The 14,707-nt window shown below is 53.1% G+C and overlaps 8 protein-coding genes across 8 annotated transcripts; 3 read left to right on the plus strand and 5 right to left on the minus strand.

Annotated features, from left to right (window-relative positions):
• Positions 1 to 725: 725 nt before the first annotated feature.
• On the plus strand, positions 726 to 1,667 carry PODANS_3_8655 (uncharacterized protein; the record flags this gene model as incomplete). The annotated part of the gene is made up of 2 exons (XM_001909637.1): positions 726 to 920; positions 1,071 to 1,667. The coding sequence occupies 2 exons, from the start codon at positions 726 to 728 to the stop codon at positions 1,665 to 1,667; spliced, it is 792 nt and encodes a 263-aa protein (XP_001909672.1).
• A 509-nt stretch (positions 1,668 to 2,176) lies between these two features.
• Positions 2,177 to 2,410, minus strand: PODANS_3_8660 (uncharacterized protein; the record flags this gene model as incomplete). Its single annotated transcript, XM_001909638.1, has 1 exon — positions 2,177 to 2,410. One exon carries the CDS (start codon positions 2,408 to 2,410, stop codon positions 2,177 to 2,179), a length of 234 nt encoding a protein of 77 aa, XP_001909673.1.
• Positions 2,411 to 3,536: 1,126 nt separating this feature from the next.
• On the plus strand, positions 3,537 to 5,172 carry PODANS_3_8670 (uncharacterized protein; the record flags this gene model as incomplete). Its single annotated transcript, XM_001909639.1, has 2 exons — positions 3,537 to 4,890; positions 4,952 to 5,172. 2 exons carry the CDS (start codon positions 3,537 to 3,539, stop codon positions 5,170 to 5,172), a joined length of 1,575 nt encoding a protein of 524 aa, XP_001909674.1.
• Positions 5,173 to 5,405: 233 nt separating this feature from the next.
• PODANS_3_8680 (uncharacterized protein) lies at positions 5,406 to 5,829 on the minus strand (the record flags this gene model as incomplete). Its single annotated transcript, XM_001909640.1, has 2 exons — positions 5,406 to 5,639; positions 5,716 to 5,829. 2 exons carry the CDS (start codon positions 5,827 to 5,829, stop codon positions 5,406 to 5,408), a joined length of 348 nt encoding a protein of 115 aa, XP_001909675.1.
• A 2,044-nt stretch (positions 5,830 to 7,873) lies between these two features.
• Positions 7,874 to 8,921, minus strand: PODANS_3_8690 (uncharacterized protein; the record flags this gene model as incomplete). Its single annotated transcript, XM_001909641.1, has 4 exons — positions 7,874 to 8,052; positions 8,196 to 8,213; positions 8,284 to 8,676; positions 8,897 to 8,921. The coding sequence occupies 4 exons, from the start codon at positions 8,919 to 8,921 to the stop codon at positions 7,874 to 7,876; spliced, it is 615 nt and encodes a 204-aa protein (XP_001909676.1).
• A 1,159-nt stretch (positions 8,922 to 10,080) lies between these two features.
• Positions 10,081 to 10,879, plus strand: PODANS_3_8700 (uncharacterized protein; the record flags this gene model as incomplete). The annotated part of the gene is made up of 2 exons (XM_001909642.1): positions 10,081 to 10,128; positions 10,220 to 10,879. 2 exons carry the CDS (start codon positions 10,081 to 10,083, stop codon positions 10,877 to 10,879), a joined length of 708 nt encoding a protein of 235 aa, XP_001909677.1.
• A 614-nt stretch (positions 10,880 to 11,493) lies between these two features.
• Positions 11,494 to 13,222, minus strand: PODANS_3_8710 (uncharacterized protein; the record flags this gene model as incomplete). Its single annotated transcript, XM_001909643.1, has 4 exons — positions 11,494 to 11,823; positions 11,880 to 12,044; positions 12,910 to 12,939; positions 13,001 to 13,222. The coding sequence occupies 4 exons, from the start codon at positions 13,220 to 13,222 to the stop codon at positions 11,494 to 11,496; spliced, it is 747 nt and encodes a 248-aa protein (XP_001909678.1).
• Positions 13,223 to 14,282: 1,060 nt separating this feature from the next.
• Positions 14,283 to 14,429, minus strand: PODANS_3_8720 (uncharacterized protein; the record flags this gene model as incomplete). The annotated part of the gene is made up of 1 exon (XM_001909644.1): positions 14,283 to 14,429. The coding sequence occupies one exon, from the start codon at positions 14,427 to 14,429 to the stop codon at positions 14,283 to 14,285; it is 147 nt and encodes a 48-aa protein (XP_001909679.1).
• Between the last annotated feature and the right edge of the window lie 278 nt (positions 14,430 to 14,707).

The following is a 14,707-nucleotide window of genomic DNA, read 5'->3' on the forward strand; positions in this document are numbered from 1 at the left end:
ACCAGTGCTCCTTCCCAAAGAGAATTTGGTATGGACCTGACCTGACGTTCCTTCCTTGGCACACAGCAATCAAGTGCAAAAGGGAAAGTGCCAGTCTACCTAACTTGTGAACTAACGTACCACTCACTCCTCAATCTTTTCCAGAGAGATGCTGCTGCCTAACGCTTCCCACATGGCTTGCCATGGACGATCTCCAGACAACCGAGTTTGACATTGGAAGCATTGAGGTTGCTACCATAAATTCCGATCTATCGATTGTTCTCACCAGCTCCTGCGTGCTCTCCTTACCCGCAATCTGGGACCACGTTCCAGACGCCATCGAGCTATATAAAGCCTCCTCTGAAGCAATTATCTGGATAGCCAAGGCAGGTGGTGATTGTCGGGTGGAATTCTCAACACTGTTGAACGGCGAACCCCTTGATGTTGCAGGCCTAGACCCTGACACTGAAGTCACAATCTCCCACTTGGCCGCCGGGTGCGGAGTAAGACCACCTACATTCCTGTCCTGTCGTCTTGTATTGGTTGCTGACATGCCTTAGATCTGGCTGGAGCTCGGTCTTGATCTTCGACTGAAACACGCGACGCATCCTGAGCTTGAACATAGCAATCCCGAGGCTGTCTACTTTCTACACCACCCAGACCTGTCCTCCAGTCTGATCGCACCGCCCGAACTACCATTTGCCAGCTTTCAAGAGTTGAAAGTAGATATCCATTACCACATCAATATGTCATACTCAACAGACGATCAAACCGAGGCCACAGAAACGACTGGGTTGCCCTTGGAGGACAGATTGGAGGAAGCCATGACACTGCTGGACATTGGGCTTCAGAAGCTGATCGGAGTCAAGAAAAGCATACCGGGGGTGAAGGTCACAAAATCCAACAATGATTTGCCTTCATTGATTGGCATTGCCCCAGCCGTATGGAACATTCCATACTTACAGGTGAGACTCTTACATCGCAATCGGTATCCCAGTGACAGCGACTAACAGCTGGCGTAGTCGATGGCAGTACACGCGCAAATGATCCCTTCTCTGGCAAGAAGTATCGTCCGGCTGAAACACTCCCAGTCACCCAGTCTTCGGAGAAAGGTTGAGGGGTTGATGCCAGGCGATATTGACCCAGAGATATGGGATGTCGATGACGAAATCGAGGACGAAATCCGCAAACGCCTTTGGCTTCGATGCCAGACGGGTATTCGGTCGGATCCGATCCAAAGAATCAGCACATCTCAGACAAACGCAGATGACAATAGGCAGGAGGAAGCTCCCCAGAGACTCCTTGGTGGACCAAAGTCTGCGGAGGAGAGATGTGGTCCTCCTGAATGCGGAGAGGCCATCATCAACCCTCTCCATTACGCTTCCACAGCGAACCGACTCGCACACTATTGCGGCATTCCAGAAGGCATTTACGACGACGATAACGACTATGATGAGGGATACGATGCTGATGACAGCCCCTCAGAGACCGATTCATTTTCACCTTACTCTTCCTCCGACATTGGAGCCCTTCATTCAGACGACTGGCAAGGCAGTTCCGAAGCTGAGTACTTCTACACAGATGGACAAGGGAATGTGGTCACCCTCCAGCAGGATAGTGATTCTACAGAACCAGAGGCCGTAGGATGGGATCGCAGCTCGAGTATTGACACCATGGACTTTGAATAATGCTCAGACGACGAACACACGACAAGGGACTGTGAAGAGGAAAGTTGAAGACGTGTTATATGCACCACGAATCATGATTCCAGGTCGGTCAAAATGACAGAACCCGGCTCTTCAAAGCCGCCACAACCTAGACACCGACCAGACCATCGCCATAGAGCTGTACCTGCCCATCAGCAGCTCACAACGACATCCCAAACCAGGATGAGCCGACCAAGCCGCGACCGCACGTTCTTGTCCAAGCGCCCAAAACGATGATGCATCGAAATATCCCCTTTCCGGACCGGAATTCTTGCCCAACCCCTGGGGCCGAACGTACGGTTCCTGGGCCTTCCACCCATGTATCCACGCCTAGGCAGAATTCGCCCACTTTCCAGCCCTTCAGACCTTTCAGCCTCCACGACGTACTGGATGGATAGCCTGGTTTATAGCATCGATTGCCAAGTCAAAATCGTCTTCTCCCTCCCTTTTGATGGAATGCGGTTTCCCAAGCGTCACGGTGCGCCCCAAATTTATTTCTTGGCGCCACCACCCTTCTCAGCCTGCTTCTTCTTTTTCTTGTCCTCCTTTGCCTTCTTCTGTTCGGGCTTCATGGTGGCGTAGTGGATGTACCAGATGAGGACGCACTGGAGGATGATAGTGACGAGAACGATGAGAAGGATGGTGAAGAGGATGGGCTGGTCGTTGAGGACGGCGACGGCTTCTGGCGTGGCGCCGATGCTGGAGAACCAATCGAATTGACCCATTTTGATTATGTGTGGTGGTTATATAAATGGTATGTGGTGGCGCGTAAATGGAATATGCTATCGGGGGATAGCGCAAAGATGACTTGATGTCTCGGACGGATGAAGAAGGTAGTGTGATTAAAGAGGCGCTGCCTGCTCGCCGGAATAGAATAATTAAATGTACAGGGTAAAAATGAACGTGTTGAAGATTATGGGTTTGAAGGTGAGAATATCTCACGATGTTTTTGGAGGAGGAGAGGAGGCAAAAAGGAAAGGATGGGCGCGTGGAGTGGGTGAGTGGGCAAGGGGGAAGATTATAGGATAAAACCTCAGACGTCACAATCAAAAAGCGGTGCAATTGATTAAAAAGGGCGACGTTCTCGGCGGATGGCCACATGGTCTTCAGTAGGCGGCAAAAGGGGGGCTTGGGGGGTCGTTTCAGGTCTGCGACAGAGCGACGAAAGTCGCACGATGGGGGGATGGGGGATTAGGTAAGCTTGGTTGGGGGGGTGGTGATTGGTTGGTGGGGGAGCATCGTGGATGGTGTTTTGGGTTGGGCCGTGCTGATGGGTGGTGGATGGGCGCACTGTTGGGAATGTGAGGAACGGGAGATCTTCTTCTGCGGGTGTTTTATGAGATCGTTTTGGAGGTTGATGAATGGGAAGGGAAGATGAGTTGCAAAGGGGGATCACATGACCCGACACGTGATGACCCCAGATCTCGGATCTGCCAAGAATTTGGACATTGTTTAAGCCTGAAAAGTTGGGAATGAACAAAGCCCCCGGCTTGTCCCGCTCGTTGCAAAAGGTGGGATGTTCGAAAACGCCCGGACCAATTTCCAATTGGAAAGAAGCTTGGACCCAAAAAAATTGTTGGACGTTCGGTTGCTCGTTCGTCTGTTCGGAGAGGTGTGTGAGTGAGCGAGCGAGCGAGCGAGCTTCTTCCCGGCCGATAATTTCAAGACTTTTTCTAAACGGTCGGCAGTTGAACCTTTTCGGGTGTAATTCAAAAGGGGGAACCTACAGACGACGCCAGAGTTACAGTAGCGACCGCCGAAGCTCTCTCCCTCCGGGCACAGCGACATCCTTTCCCACCCCGCCGTAAACCCCCCCCCGCCGCGGGACATACACATATAACGACGGAAGCTATGAGTGTGGCAGCTCGCCCAGCAGCCAGGAGGCTCGCCTCCTCGGTTGGCTTCCTCTCGACGACAGCCCCGACGACAACCACTTCCACAACCTCGTCCTCGTCCTCTCGAATACCACCACAATCCCGCCCCTTCTCCTCCACCCCCGCCACCCAAGCCCGCAAGCACCGCTTCCGCAGCATCACCGCCCACGAAATGGGCCTCATCAAAAAGAACCCCGCCGCCGTCCCAGACGAGGAAATAGAAAAGCTCCGCGCCAAGTCCCGATTCCGCCCCCTCACCTCCCGCGACCTGGGCGTGCCCGAAAAACGCGACCCCCTGGCCTCCCAGGAGAGCCTCGACGAGTTCACGGCGGAAACCTTCACAAAGTACACCCCCGCCGAAAAAGCCGAGCTCGCCAGGATGTACACCCCCGAGCAAATCGCCGCCCTCGAGGCCGGTGAAGCGACCATCAACCCGAGGGATCTCACCATTCAGGGGAGGCTGAGAACCGACATCTACCGCATGCCGTATATTGACGACTTTGCCGAGCACCAGCCCATTATCGACAAGCGCCCCCCCGCCTCCCGCAGCAGGAAGATCTCCCCCCCCGACCCGAACGCGAGGTTCATGAACACGGATGAGTTCGTTAGTGATTTGATCCAGTGGGCGGACAAGTTTCGTGTTGGGGAGCCGACGGGGACGTTGAAGAGACTGGAGGACTTTGTTCCGGAGGAGTGGAAAAAGGTCAAGGAGGGACAGTGGCCTGGGGAGGTGAGGGATGATGCTCACAAGGAGTTTAAAAAGTATCTGCAGGAGGAGATCAACAAGGCGGCCAAGCAGCAGGAGAATGGGGGGGTTGTGAGCGGCGGGCCGACGGATGCGGATGTGCTGAGTTATATCATTGAGCGGTCGGTCATGACGGACAAGAATATCCAGACTCAAAGCTCGCTCGCGCTGGCGTTGCCGGATAAGGTGCCTGGTGTGGCGGGGTTGTACAAGGCGGCGGTTGACCCGGCGGATGAGGGGTTGGACGAGACGGGTATCTACCAGGATTTGAAGAGGAGGAGCGGGATGAGCGTGCAGGAGATTCTGGCGCTGCAGTGCAAGACGTTGGTGGTGAATTATGTGAGCAACCAGACGAGGATGGGCAAGATTCAGAGCACGGTCACGATTGTGGTTGCGGGCAACGGGGACGGGTGGGTGGGGTTGGGGTATGCGAAGAGCCAGGAGCCGATGGTGGCGGCCACGAAGGCGAGGTTGGACGCCATCAGCAAGATGAGGCCGGTGAGGAGGTATGAGAATAGGACGATTTTTGGGAACGTGGAGGCCAAGGTTTCGGGGACGGTGGTGAAGTTGTTTGCTAGGCCGCCTGGTATGTTTTTTCCCTTTGATCCTCGGAGTTGCGGTGATGCTGACGAGAAGAAAAAAAACAGGGTTCGGTCTGAGAGTCCAGCACCGCATTTTCGAAATCTGCCGCGCGGCGGGTATTTATGATCTGTCGGCTCGCGTCCCCCGGTCTCGCAACCCGATGAACACGGTCAAGGCCACGTTTGAGGCGCTGTTTAACCAAAAGGACCCCGAGGAGATCGCCATGGGACGGGGGAGGAAGCTGGTGGATGTGAGAAAGGTGTATTATGGCGGTGCTACTCAGTAAATCTTGAAACAAAACTTCTCCAGTGCATATAAAAGAACTTTAGAGGGGGGGGTGGTAGTGTGTAAGAAAAGGATGGTAGACATTGTACAATTGTATAAAAACATGTTTGATTCAAGTAAAGAAAATGTAAATGGAAGGGTGGTGTGAAGCGGTTGTTGTATTGGGTATCATATCTTTTGCTTTCCTTGCTCACATCTTTCCTCCTGTGATTTGTTATGTCTATATGACTTTTCTCACTCATCATCATCATCATCATCAAAGTGATCCCCCTCCTGATGTTGTTGTTGTTGTTGTTGTTGTTGCTGATCACCCCCACCACCCCAGCCCATCTCCTGCTGCAGAACAATGCTGTAGACACTTGCTTTTAGGAGGGTGAAAACCAACGAGGTCTTGCGCTCGAGCTCGCGGAGGCCATCGAGGATTTCGACTGTGGGGTTGGAGGCTAGGGTGTCGAGGAGGGAGGCGAGCTGTGGGGTGGAGAGGGGTGTTAGATTTTGACGATGATGATGGTGAAAGGGAAACGAAAGGAGGGAAGGGACAAACTTTTTTCATGTTATCTGCCAACCGCTCATATTCCTCGAGGACTTCTTGCTCTGTTGGGGTGAGTTCTGGGGGGGAGCCGGGGTGGAGGGCGGAGGTGGGGCGGGTGATGTCCATTCTGCTTGCTTTGTAATTTCTGAGTTGGGTAGGTATGTGGTTGTGAAGGTGAAGGCAAGTGGTAAGTAGTGAGAATATTGTCGTGAGTTGATGAGATATGGCGGTCGTAATAATTGAGAATGAGAGAAGTGACGCGCGTGGGGTCAAGCTTGAGAGGTGTGAGGTGAAGTTGGTGTAATTAAGTGGGGCGAGGGGTGTGTTCAATACGGTTATTTACAGCTTTACGTGGGATGGGGCGTATATTAAGTTGTTTCAGGGGGTTTGTTGACCATGTCTTTTCACGTTGACTTCCATCAAGATGGTGTTAAAGAGACCGGTTCAGAATCATTGAGCTGAGTTCATAAATACGAAACCGCCTCTGTCAAAGAAGAGCGATACACCCCCCCAGATCCGAGGGCGATGAAAATGCGACAAACAAAACCCAAACACAAAAGAAAGCCTATCCACCATATAGTCTTCCAAATCCAACCTCCGTCGGACGATGTCATTTCTTCTTCATATCCTTCCCCTTACTCTTATCACCGCCACCCTTCTTGTTCCCACCACCACCCTTCCCCTTGGTGCCATCCTTAAGCGGATCACTCCACGTCTCATCACTTCCCCAAGCTGTCATGCTGGCCCCTTGGCTAGAGTAATACGCCGCGTCCGCAGCCGTGAAGGCGTCGTCTTCTTCTCCTCCGCTGTCGGTGTTATCGCCGAATGACATCTTTTGTACTTTTGCTTGCTGTCGGAGGCGGCGTTGTTGACGATTCGTCTTTCAAAACTAAACCGACTGTGAGCTGGTGATATAACAACATTGTAAATGGGTAAGTAAAAGTGTTTGCTTGCCTCTATCTTGCAACAAGATCATGGACAGAACAAAAACCGGGCTGCCAACCTTTTCTCTCCTTCTGATAAGAAGCCAAAATCCCACAGTGGCCTTCCCTCCTGCCAGAATATTTTGGTCAATTTGAAGCTACCTACGCCCAGCTAGCAAGACTCGCCATTCGCGCTATTAGGTCGAAAGAAAAAAAATAGTAGACGAGCGCTGACTGCGAGCTTGTGAAGCCAGGCTAATAGATCCTCTAGCGTTGCAAATATCTCACCATTTCCCCCTCACTTGTATACCATTCAACCCCTCATCAGCCACCACCAGCCGCTTGGTGATACCCTCAGTCCTCTACACAAACCGGTGATGACATACCCCCGTGGTTCTTTCCCATGGTGTCCCTCCCAGAACCCGGAGTACTCTCCGTCACCATCGCAGCCAGTCAAACAGAGTCCTTTCTTGTGTCACGAGCTTGTCCAAGGAGTGCTAACCCTCTAGATAAGCGTCGGTGATGTGTGTGTCGGCCATGGGTTTCCTCCCCTGTACTCTGAAATTGCAACAGTTGATGGCTTGCAAGAAAAGCGACGGGAATGCTCCGGAGGCTAAGAGAAAAGTTGCTGTTGAAGAGAATAGACCGCGAGGTGAGAGGACGGACAGCCCGGCATAGTCGGGAGTCTCAGCTGAAAGGGCATGCACTTGTACAACTCTAGATGGGACGCATGACCTGCCTCCCCAACGTCATTGATGTATCAGCATCACCTGACAGCCATATTACTGGCATGGCTCTTCGGGAACTAGCGATTAGTGATCCATGCCATTTTCTTTCCCATGAATCTTCCGGGCGCATTGCAAACATCCTTGGTCGCAAAGCCGTTTACGGTATTCCCTGTCTAAGGAACTTGCAGCTAAGACACACCACTCGGGCTTCAAGAGACACCAGACCGATCAAAAAACATTAACCCAAAACAGGGCAAAACTTGCGTGTATATGCGTCAGTAGAAAAGTAGCTTCAATTCGCCAAGAGAGCCTTGAACAGCCCTCGAAATACCTAACCAGATTGCTCTGCTGCCTATGAGATCGAACGGTGGGTCCAATGATTCGGCTAATGCTGATGCTTGTTTATCCCAGGTAACCAGTTCGTAGCTTCACCCTTCCATACCGGACGTCAGCTATCCCTGTGGTCTATGTCTGACCCAAGACGCGTTGAAGTGTCGTTTCGTCGCCGGCTTCACAGACTTAAGCAACCTCCTTGCCGTCGTCCGCCTTGGGGGCGTCCTTCTTGGCGGCCTCCTCCTCTTCACCCTCGAGAGGAGGCATGTCGTCGTCCGATTCCTCCTCGTCATCGCCCTCGGGCATACCAGCCCCAGCACCGAGCTTGGAGAAATCGATGCCACCGAAGTCGCCGCCAGCGCCACCTGCGAAACAATAAGTCAGCAAAATGATCATGGCCCAAGAAGTCAAAGAGCCAAGAATCCGATGGTAGAGTCGGATCAAGCCTGTCGTGTCCCGGATCCGGTTTTCCATCCGACCGCGCAATGTATTCGGCCAAGTTACGTACCCATGCCAGGCATGCCACCTATCAGACACAATGTGTTTAGCATACGCTGCAACAAGGTGTTTTGTCAGGAGTTTAGGAAGTTACTCACCCATGCCACCAAATTGCGAGAAGTCCTCCTCCTCAGCCTCGTTCTGCTCGTCCTCATCAACCCACTTGTCGAAGTCGGTCTTGAGGAAGTGCATCTTTTTAGACTCCTTGAGCAGGCGAGGCCAGTACTCCTCGGTCAGCTCCTTCTTGCGTAGCTTCATCTCAACGTCGCGAGCCGTGTGGTTGATCTTGCTCGCGGTAGGGTCGATCTCGGCGTAGAACTCGAGCTCGACATGGTAGGTCTTCTTGAGGGTGTCGGAGTGACCGGTGAATGTGAGACCGGTGGGCTTCACGTCCAGCTTGATATTGGACGCTGGCACATCGGGGACGTTGATGGTGAGGTAGATAAAGTTCTTCTCGGGGTCGGCGTTGGAGGAGCGCTGCGCCCAGAGGACTGCAGATGGCGAGACATGGTCAGCCTTGTCAATTTTTGAGAGTGTTTGGATTGCGGTGAACAGGAAGGGCAGCAGTTTGCCAAACCTCAGCTGTCGCGAACCACGACCCGGGGAGGCGGAGACCGGGGGGCGTCGTTGAGCTACCAGGCCAGTGTGTTCGGTCTACCCTTTTGAAGGATTCTGCCATGGTGAGAAACAAAACTCGGATCGGCTACTTACCCTCAGGTGTTACGGTGCTGGCCATTGTGATGTGTGCTGGAGGTAGAAAGGTGAGTAAACTGCCGATGGGTTGAAGTTCGTGGAGGAGGGGTAGCTTCTCAGGCGCTTAGCTAGAACTCACGTTAAGAAGAAAGTTCAAGGAACAAGGGAGAGAGATCGTTCGGGTGGAAAGTTTGATGGAGCGGTGGTATTGAGCAAAGATCGTGAATTCACTACGACTGCTGCAGAAAATTGTTTGGGAGGTGGACGTCGTTGGAGGGGAGACGCGGGTGTCTTGGTTTATTTGTGACGAGGCTGCACCTGCCTGCTACCGTTCCCAGCCAGCCAGGGTGTTGGTGGAATTCATGAGAAGCCCAAAGATTAAGCTGCACGGGCCATCGGCAGGGCTGAGGTCACCAATTGCGGGGGACTACGGCTACGGACACGAGCCTACGATACTACTACCAAGCGATCTAGGAAGGTTGGTGACCGTTCTAGAAGCTGTTTCGTCCTATGGTCTACACTATAAATATACTCTGGCCTGTACAGCCTTGTATCTTACCTATTCGATGTGAGTTCACAGCATCAAACCCAAAAAGGTCTTGTCAAGATAGTTACACCGCAGTGGGTGTCGAGTGAGGGGTAGCAGTTGGGGGAGGTCTCTATTAATGCAGGCTTCATGTGCCCCTTTTACAACACATGCCGAGTGTTGCACAAGAAATCCGTAAATCTAACCAATAGGAAGGAAGATAAGCTGCTCTTACTGCATAGTTTCATCCATCGGTGAAGTGACCGAAGAGCAAAGAGATGAAAACGGCACAAGCTCCAGCTTCAGGAGAAGTCCACTGCGGGGCTCGCCTTGGCGGGCCGCTGCAGCGGGGTCGGGACAGTTCCACATCCAGGTCAGGGTTATAGCGGGGACTTTCGAGACACAGGGTTATGCACCAGTCCCTTGCAAAGTGAGGCTCCAAATCGCCAACCCGAGTCCCACCTTGGCTTCGTTCCCCAATCTGGAAACGACGTCAGCGCCCACCCGCCAACCGCGACACGTACGACGACGACGACAACGACTCAACTATCACCACCCCTTTACCCCAACTTTAGCACATCCATCGCTCACCCATAACACCGGCGGGAGGGGGGCGACACTGTCCACTCAATCCACCACCAATCTCCTCCCAACCTCAGCGCAAACCACCACCAAAATGGAAACCTTCCGCTCCCTCTTCACCAAACCCGACCCTCAAGCACAGGTATGTGTTTTACCCCTTTTATTGCCCTCCTGTCCAACCGCCCTTCCCCCATTCCCCTTCCCAGTATCTAACTCCCCCCCCCCCCTCTCAGGTGCGCAAATGCAACGCCCTCCTCCGCCAAAACATCCGCCGCATCGACCGCGACATCCTCAACGCCCGCGCAATCGAAACCAAAACCAAAAACCTCATCCTCGCAGCCGACAAACGCGCCCAACGCCTCGGCCCAAACCACCAGCAAACCAAGCAAGCCCAGCGCGAAATCCGCGACTTCGCCCGCGAGCTCGTCAAGCGCCGCAAGGAGACCAACCGTCTCCACACCTTCAAAGCCCAGCTCACCTCCGTCCAAATGCAAGTCAATGAAGCATTCGCCCTCCGCAAGATAGAAGGGAGCATCAAAGCCAGCGTCGGCATCATGAAGGACGTCAACACCTTGATTCGCCTGCCCGAGCTGGCGGGGACGATGCAGGAGTTGAGTGTGGAGTTGATGAAGGCGGGGATTATAGAGGAGATGGTCGGGGATGCGCTGCCCGAGACGGAGGTGTATGAAGAAGAGGAGGAGGAGGCTGAGGAGGAGGTGGAGAAGGTGTTGGGTGAGATCTTGAAGGATAGGATGGACAAGACGGGTGCGCTGCCTAGTGCGCCGCTGCCGCAGAAGCAAAAGCAGCAGCAACAGGTGGAGGAGGATGAGGAGGAGGATACAGAGGCCATGATGGACCAGATGAGGAATCGGTTGGAGGCGTTGAGGAGTTGATCTGTGGTCACAGGGCCAAGGCGGTGGAGGAGAGGGTGACAAGGCATCAAAATGCATGGAATGTGTGCGGGTGGGGAGCTCTTGATTTATGTCTCAACATGGGAAATGGGTTAATGTCTGGCGTTGTAGGTGTTATGGTTCATTGGCAGAGATGGCTGCTTTGCGGTCTTGTCTACATACAGTTTGTTATCCGAGTACATTTCTGGATCTGCCTGTCTTTGTGAAGTAGAATAAGAGAAACGACACAGGAACCCAAGGTCGGCTGAATTACTCATATAGCCCCCAGGTTCTGTCACTCGGAGATTCATGTACCTTACGAGCGCACATTGAACATGATGAGAGCCAACCAATTCTAGTACTGTCGGAAACAACGGCCAAAGCAAGCATTTCACAACCCCTTGCATCGGAGTAAATTCGCTAATCATGATTATACAATTAAGCCAAACACTTAAAAAGGCGGCAGTATCAATCTGTGCCTGCATGTATGCACCGCAAGGAAATCTGAGCCCTACCCATCCACCCATGCCGAACCGCCCAAATAAATATCGTATCAAGTTTCCGCTAGCAAGACCCATTAACAACCCCATGACTCCTAATCCCAAAGAATGTACTGTTTAAAGAACGTCCTCCTCCATCGCAGCATCACCACCGGCAGCTGGGGCCGCGGCAGCGTTGGCGGCGGCAGGCTCAGTGGCACCGCTGTCAAAGTAGTCAGCCATCTCAGAGTCAAGCTCCTCGGCAGTCTTCTTGGCTGGGCGGTTGTTGCGGCCCTTGCGAGGAGCCTTCTTGGCGCCAGCCTTGCCAGCAGCGGGAGCACCCTTGGCGCCATTGGCACCATGCTTGACAGTGGCGGCAGACTTGGGTTGAGCCTTGGGCTGCGCAATACGCTGAGCCAGAGTCTTGGGCTGGGGAATGAGATCGGCAGAAGCAACGATCACCTCGACCTGGAGAGAGTTAGACTGTGCTGATTGTTGCATGCCATTCCAAAGTTAAAACATACCTTGACCGGGCGATTGTCAATGAGAAGACCATTGAGAGTGGAGAAAGCTTTGCTGGCTCCATCGGCGTGGTGGAAAGTGACGTGGGCGAGACCACGGCTGACACCCCCGGGGCCGTAGGAGATCTCGACCTTCTTGACCTGACCAACAGCTTGCTGGAAGTATTCCTATCGTGGGAGATTCGGTGGTTAGCGTCAAGCAAAATGTAAGTTCGAGCATCCGTAGCGACTAGTCTCAAATCCCAAAGACCAGCGTCCTTGAAGAGCCATCGTATAGCGAGAGTTCGTTTCGAAAGCGTAACCAAAAATAGCGAGCAGAGCAGTGAGCAACATCCCCCAACAAGCATCACCAGCGACTGGAAGGTGTGAAAAATCCGACATCCACTGAAACCGTTCGTCCGACCTCGTGCTCCCGTGCGCAGAGCCTCATCTTCGATAGATGACAGTGTATGACGTATCCCACCCGTACCCCTATCCGACAGACAGGAGAAAAATATGCCTAATCCAAAGAAAAGGAACCTGCCTCGCTGGCAACTCCAGCAACCAACAGACACGAGCCCCAGCCTGATGGATTCACCCAGCTATGACTTGGGGGAGGACGTGTCGTTGTGTTTTCTACAGCTCACTGCTAAGCTCGCTCAAAACGCCATCATCAATCTGGTGACCAGCCAGACGAGATTGTGCGATATTCACCCAGCTCGGCGTGCTGTCTGACATATTGCCGGTGCCCTTTGTGGTTGTCTACGCAGTCGTCCCGAACCGTGGGTGCTTGCCAGGCAGCCCAAGCTGGTTGGAAGGTGCAGTGAGACGCGGGCTTGCTCAACTTCCGGTGGTTTGACAGCAGTATCGTGCGGGGCGCACTTGCGTGTCAGGAAGGAGACTAGGCATCAAGACAGTCGCTTGCAAGCGCTGAAGGTGTCAAATGACCACCGTAAAAGGTCCACCGAGGACTGGACGTGGGTAGATATCCCGCGGGAATGAAGTGTGTCGACAAAATCCGAAGGCGTGAAGAGCCTCACTGGTAGTAACATACCTTGATCTGCGCTTCGGAAACATCCTTGGGCTACGCAAAAGTTAGCAAACGGGTCCGTACAGCAAACAAAGAGATGGGGTGTGTGACATACCAGGTTGCTGACCATGATCTTGCTCTCACCGGTCAAACCGGCACCTTTGCCGGAAGCAGGCTTGGATGCAGTCCGGGCAGGCTTGGTGGTTTTCTGGATGCCACCGGCGGGGGCAGCGGCAGGCTTGGCGCCAACAGAGCGACGCTGGGAGCGGCGACGGCCCTGGCTATTCTTGCGCTGGCTGGAGAGGATCTCATCCAGAGACTGATCGAGTTTGCCCATGATGACGGTGGGAAGTGAAAGATGTAAAAGATTGAGTGTGTTAAAGTGGTTGGTCGAGAGTGAGAACTGCCGTCGTGGTTTATGACAAGCAGTACGTTGACTGGTATGAGAGATGGCAGGCGCGAAGTGGTCGGGCGATGAAGAAGGAGGTCGCCTGATTAAAATAATCGCGAGAGTTGGCTAGGAGGTGACTGCAAGTCGCGTGTGTTTGGCGGCGACTGCAGGCAAAAAAGAGGGCAGAAATGAAGTTGGATTCCGAAGCGATTTAATGGCAAGTCGGAAAGGGAGAATGGCAACGATATTGGGTTGCAGGCCTGGCCAAGGTGAAATGAAGGATGGCGATGGGCAGGGTGCAGGCTGGGTTGTTGGCTGATGGAGAAGGAGAGAGCAGAAGGGAAACGGAGTCGCGCGCGAGAATTTGAGGGTGGCACCTGGGGGGGGGCTTGACCGACCAGCGACGCCAGGCACGCCGGACGCAGCGGGCCAGTGAGGTGGCGTGTACAGCCCCCACTACTGCACTAACTGGGACTAGTCATATCTCAGCCACAGCCTGATTACTCCTTGTACCTGTACAAACACCTTCAGCCTGTTCATCTCGTCATCTGGTCACAGCTGCCATGCCAGGCCCAAGACGATGTGGGCAACGTTCATATATAACAGGAGTGAGAACTCCAACACGGTTTCTTGTTCCTATTATATGGTATGAGAAAAGACAAGACAAAGTTGAATCCACCTCAGACCACCAGACCAATTCTCAGTCCTTCCTTCATGTATGAATTGGCTTTCGCCATAAAATCCATGGTGCTTAGCCGTGGCTCTCTATTCCTTTTCGCCCAACAAACTCAGAATCGCCACCTGACCTGCCCGTGTCCTGCTGTTCGGTATACTTTGGAACCCTTCTGTGACACTCCCCAAGCAACCCTTTCCCTGCATGCGTAGCTCTAGGTAGCTGTCCATCTCCCGTGGATAGGAAATCGAAGGCGACATGGGTGCACTCGTAGAAAACTGTCGGAAACCTCCCGTACTATTGTACAATACCAGCCATATCCTCTATCCATCTTCATTTCAGTTTGCTGGCCGGACCCTTTGCGTTTACTGGCGGCTGATCTTTGGCATTGACCTCGAAGAAATGGTAGATGATAATCAGAACCATGGCTGCCGAGCCAAGGAAGATGGCAAGGCTGTAAAGCTCGCTGTCGGTAATCATGATCGCGGTGGAGTGGACGTAGGTGGACGTCGGCCTGTCGTGTAGTTGAGGTTTGGGAACAGTATGGAGCTAAACGCGCAGTGGGCTTCTAGTCAATCAGTTTGGTTTGTACAAGAGAAATGAACCCGTGGATAGGATATGTAGCCCCATACCTGTAGCGTGCCTTGTTTGCGCAAACCTCTAATGCTGTGGAGAGTTGATAGATGGAGTTGATGTTGGTGCCAAAGTTGGCGATCTGGACAGCTTTCACGCCCCAGCCAGTCTCGAAGCCACCTGGA

Source organism: Podospora anserina, chromosome 3 (assembly GCF_000226545.1).
Source record: "Podospora anserina S mat+ genomic DNA chromosome 3, supercontig 2".
Lineage (NCBI taxonomy): Eukaryota > Fungi > Ascomycota > Sordariomycetes > Sordariales > Podosporaceae > Podospora > Podospora anserina.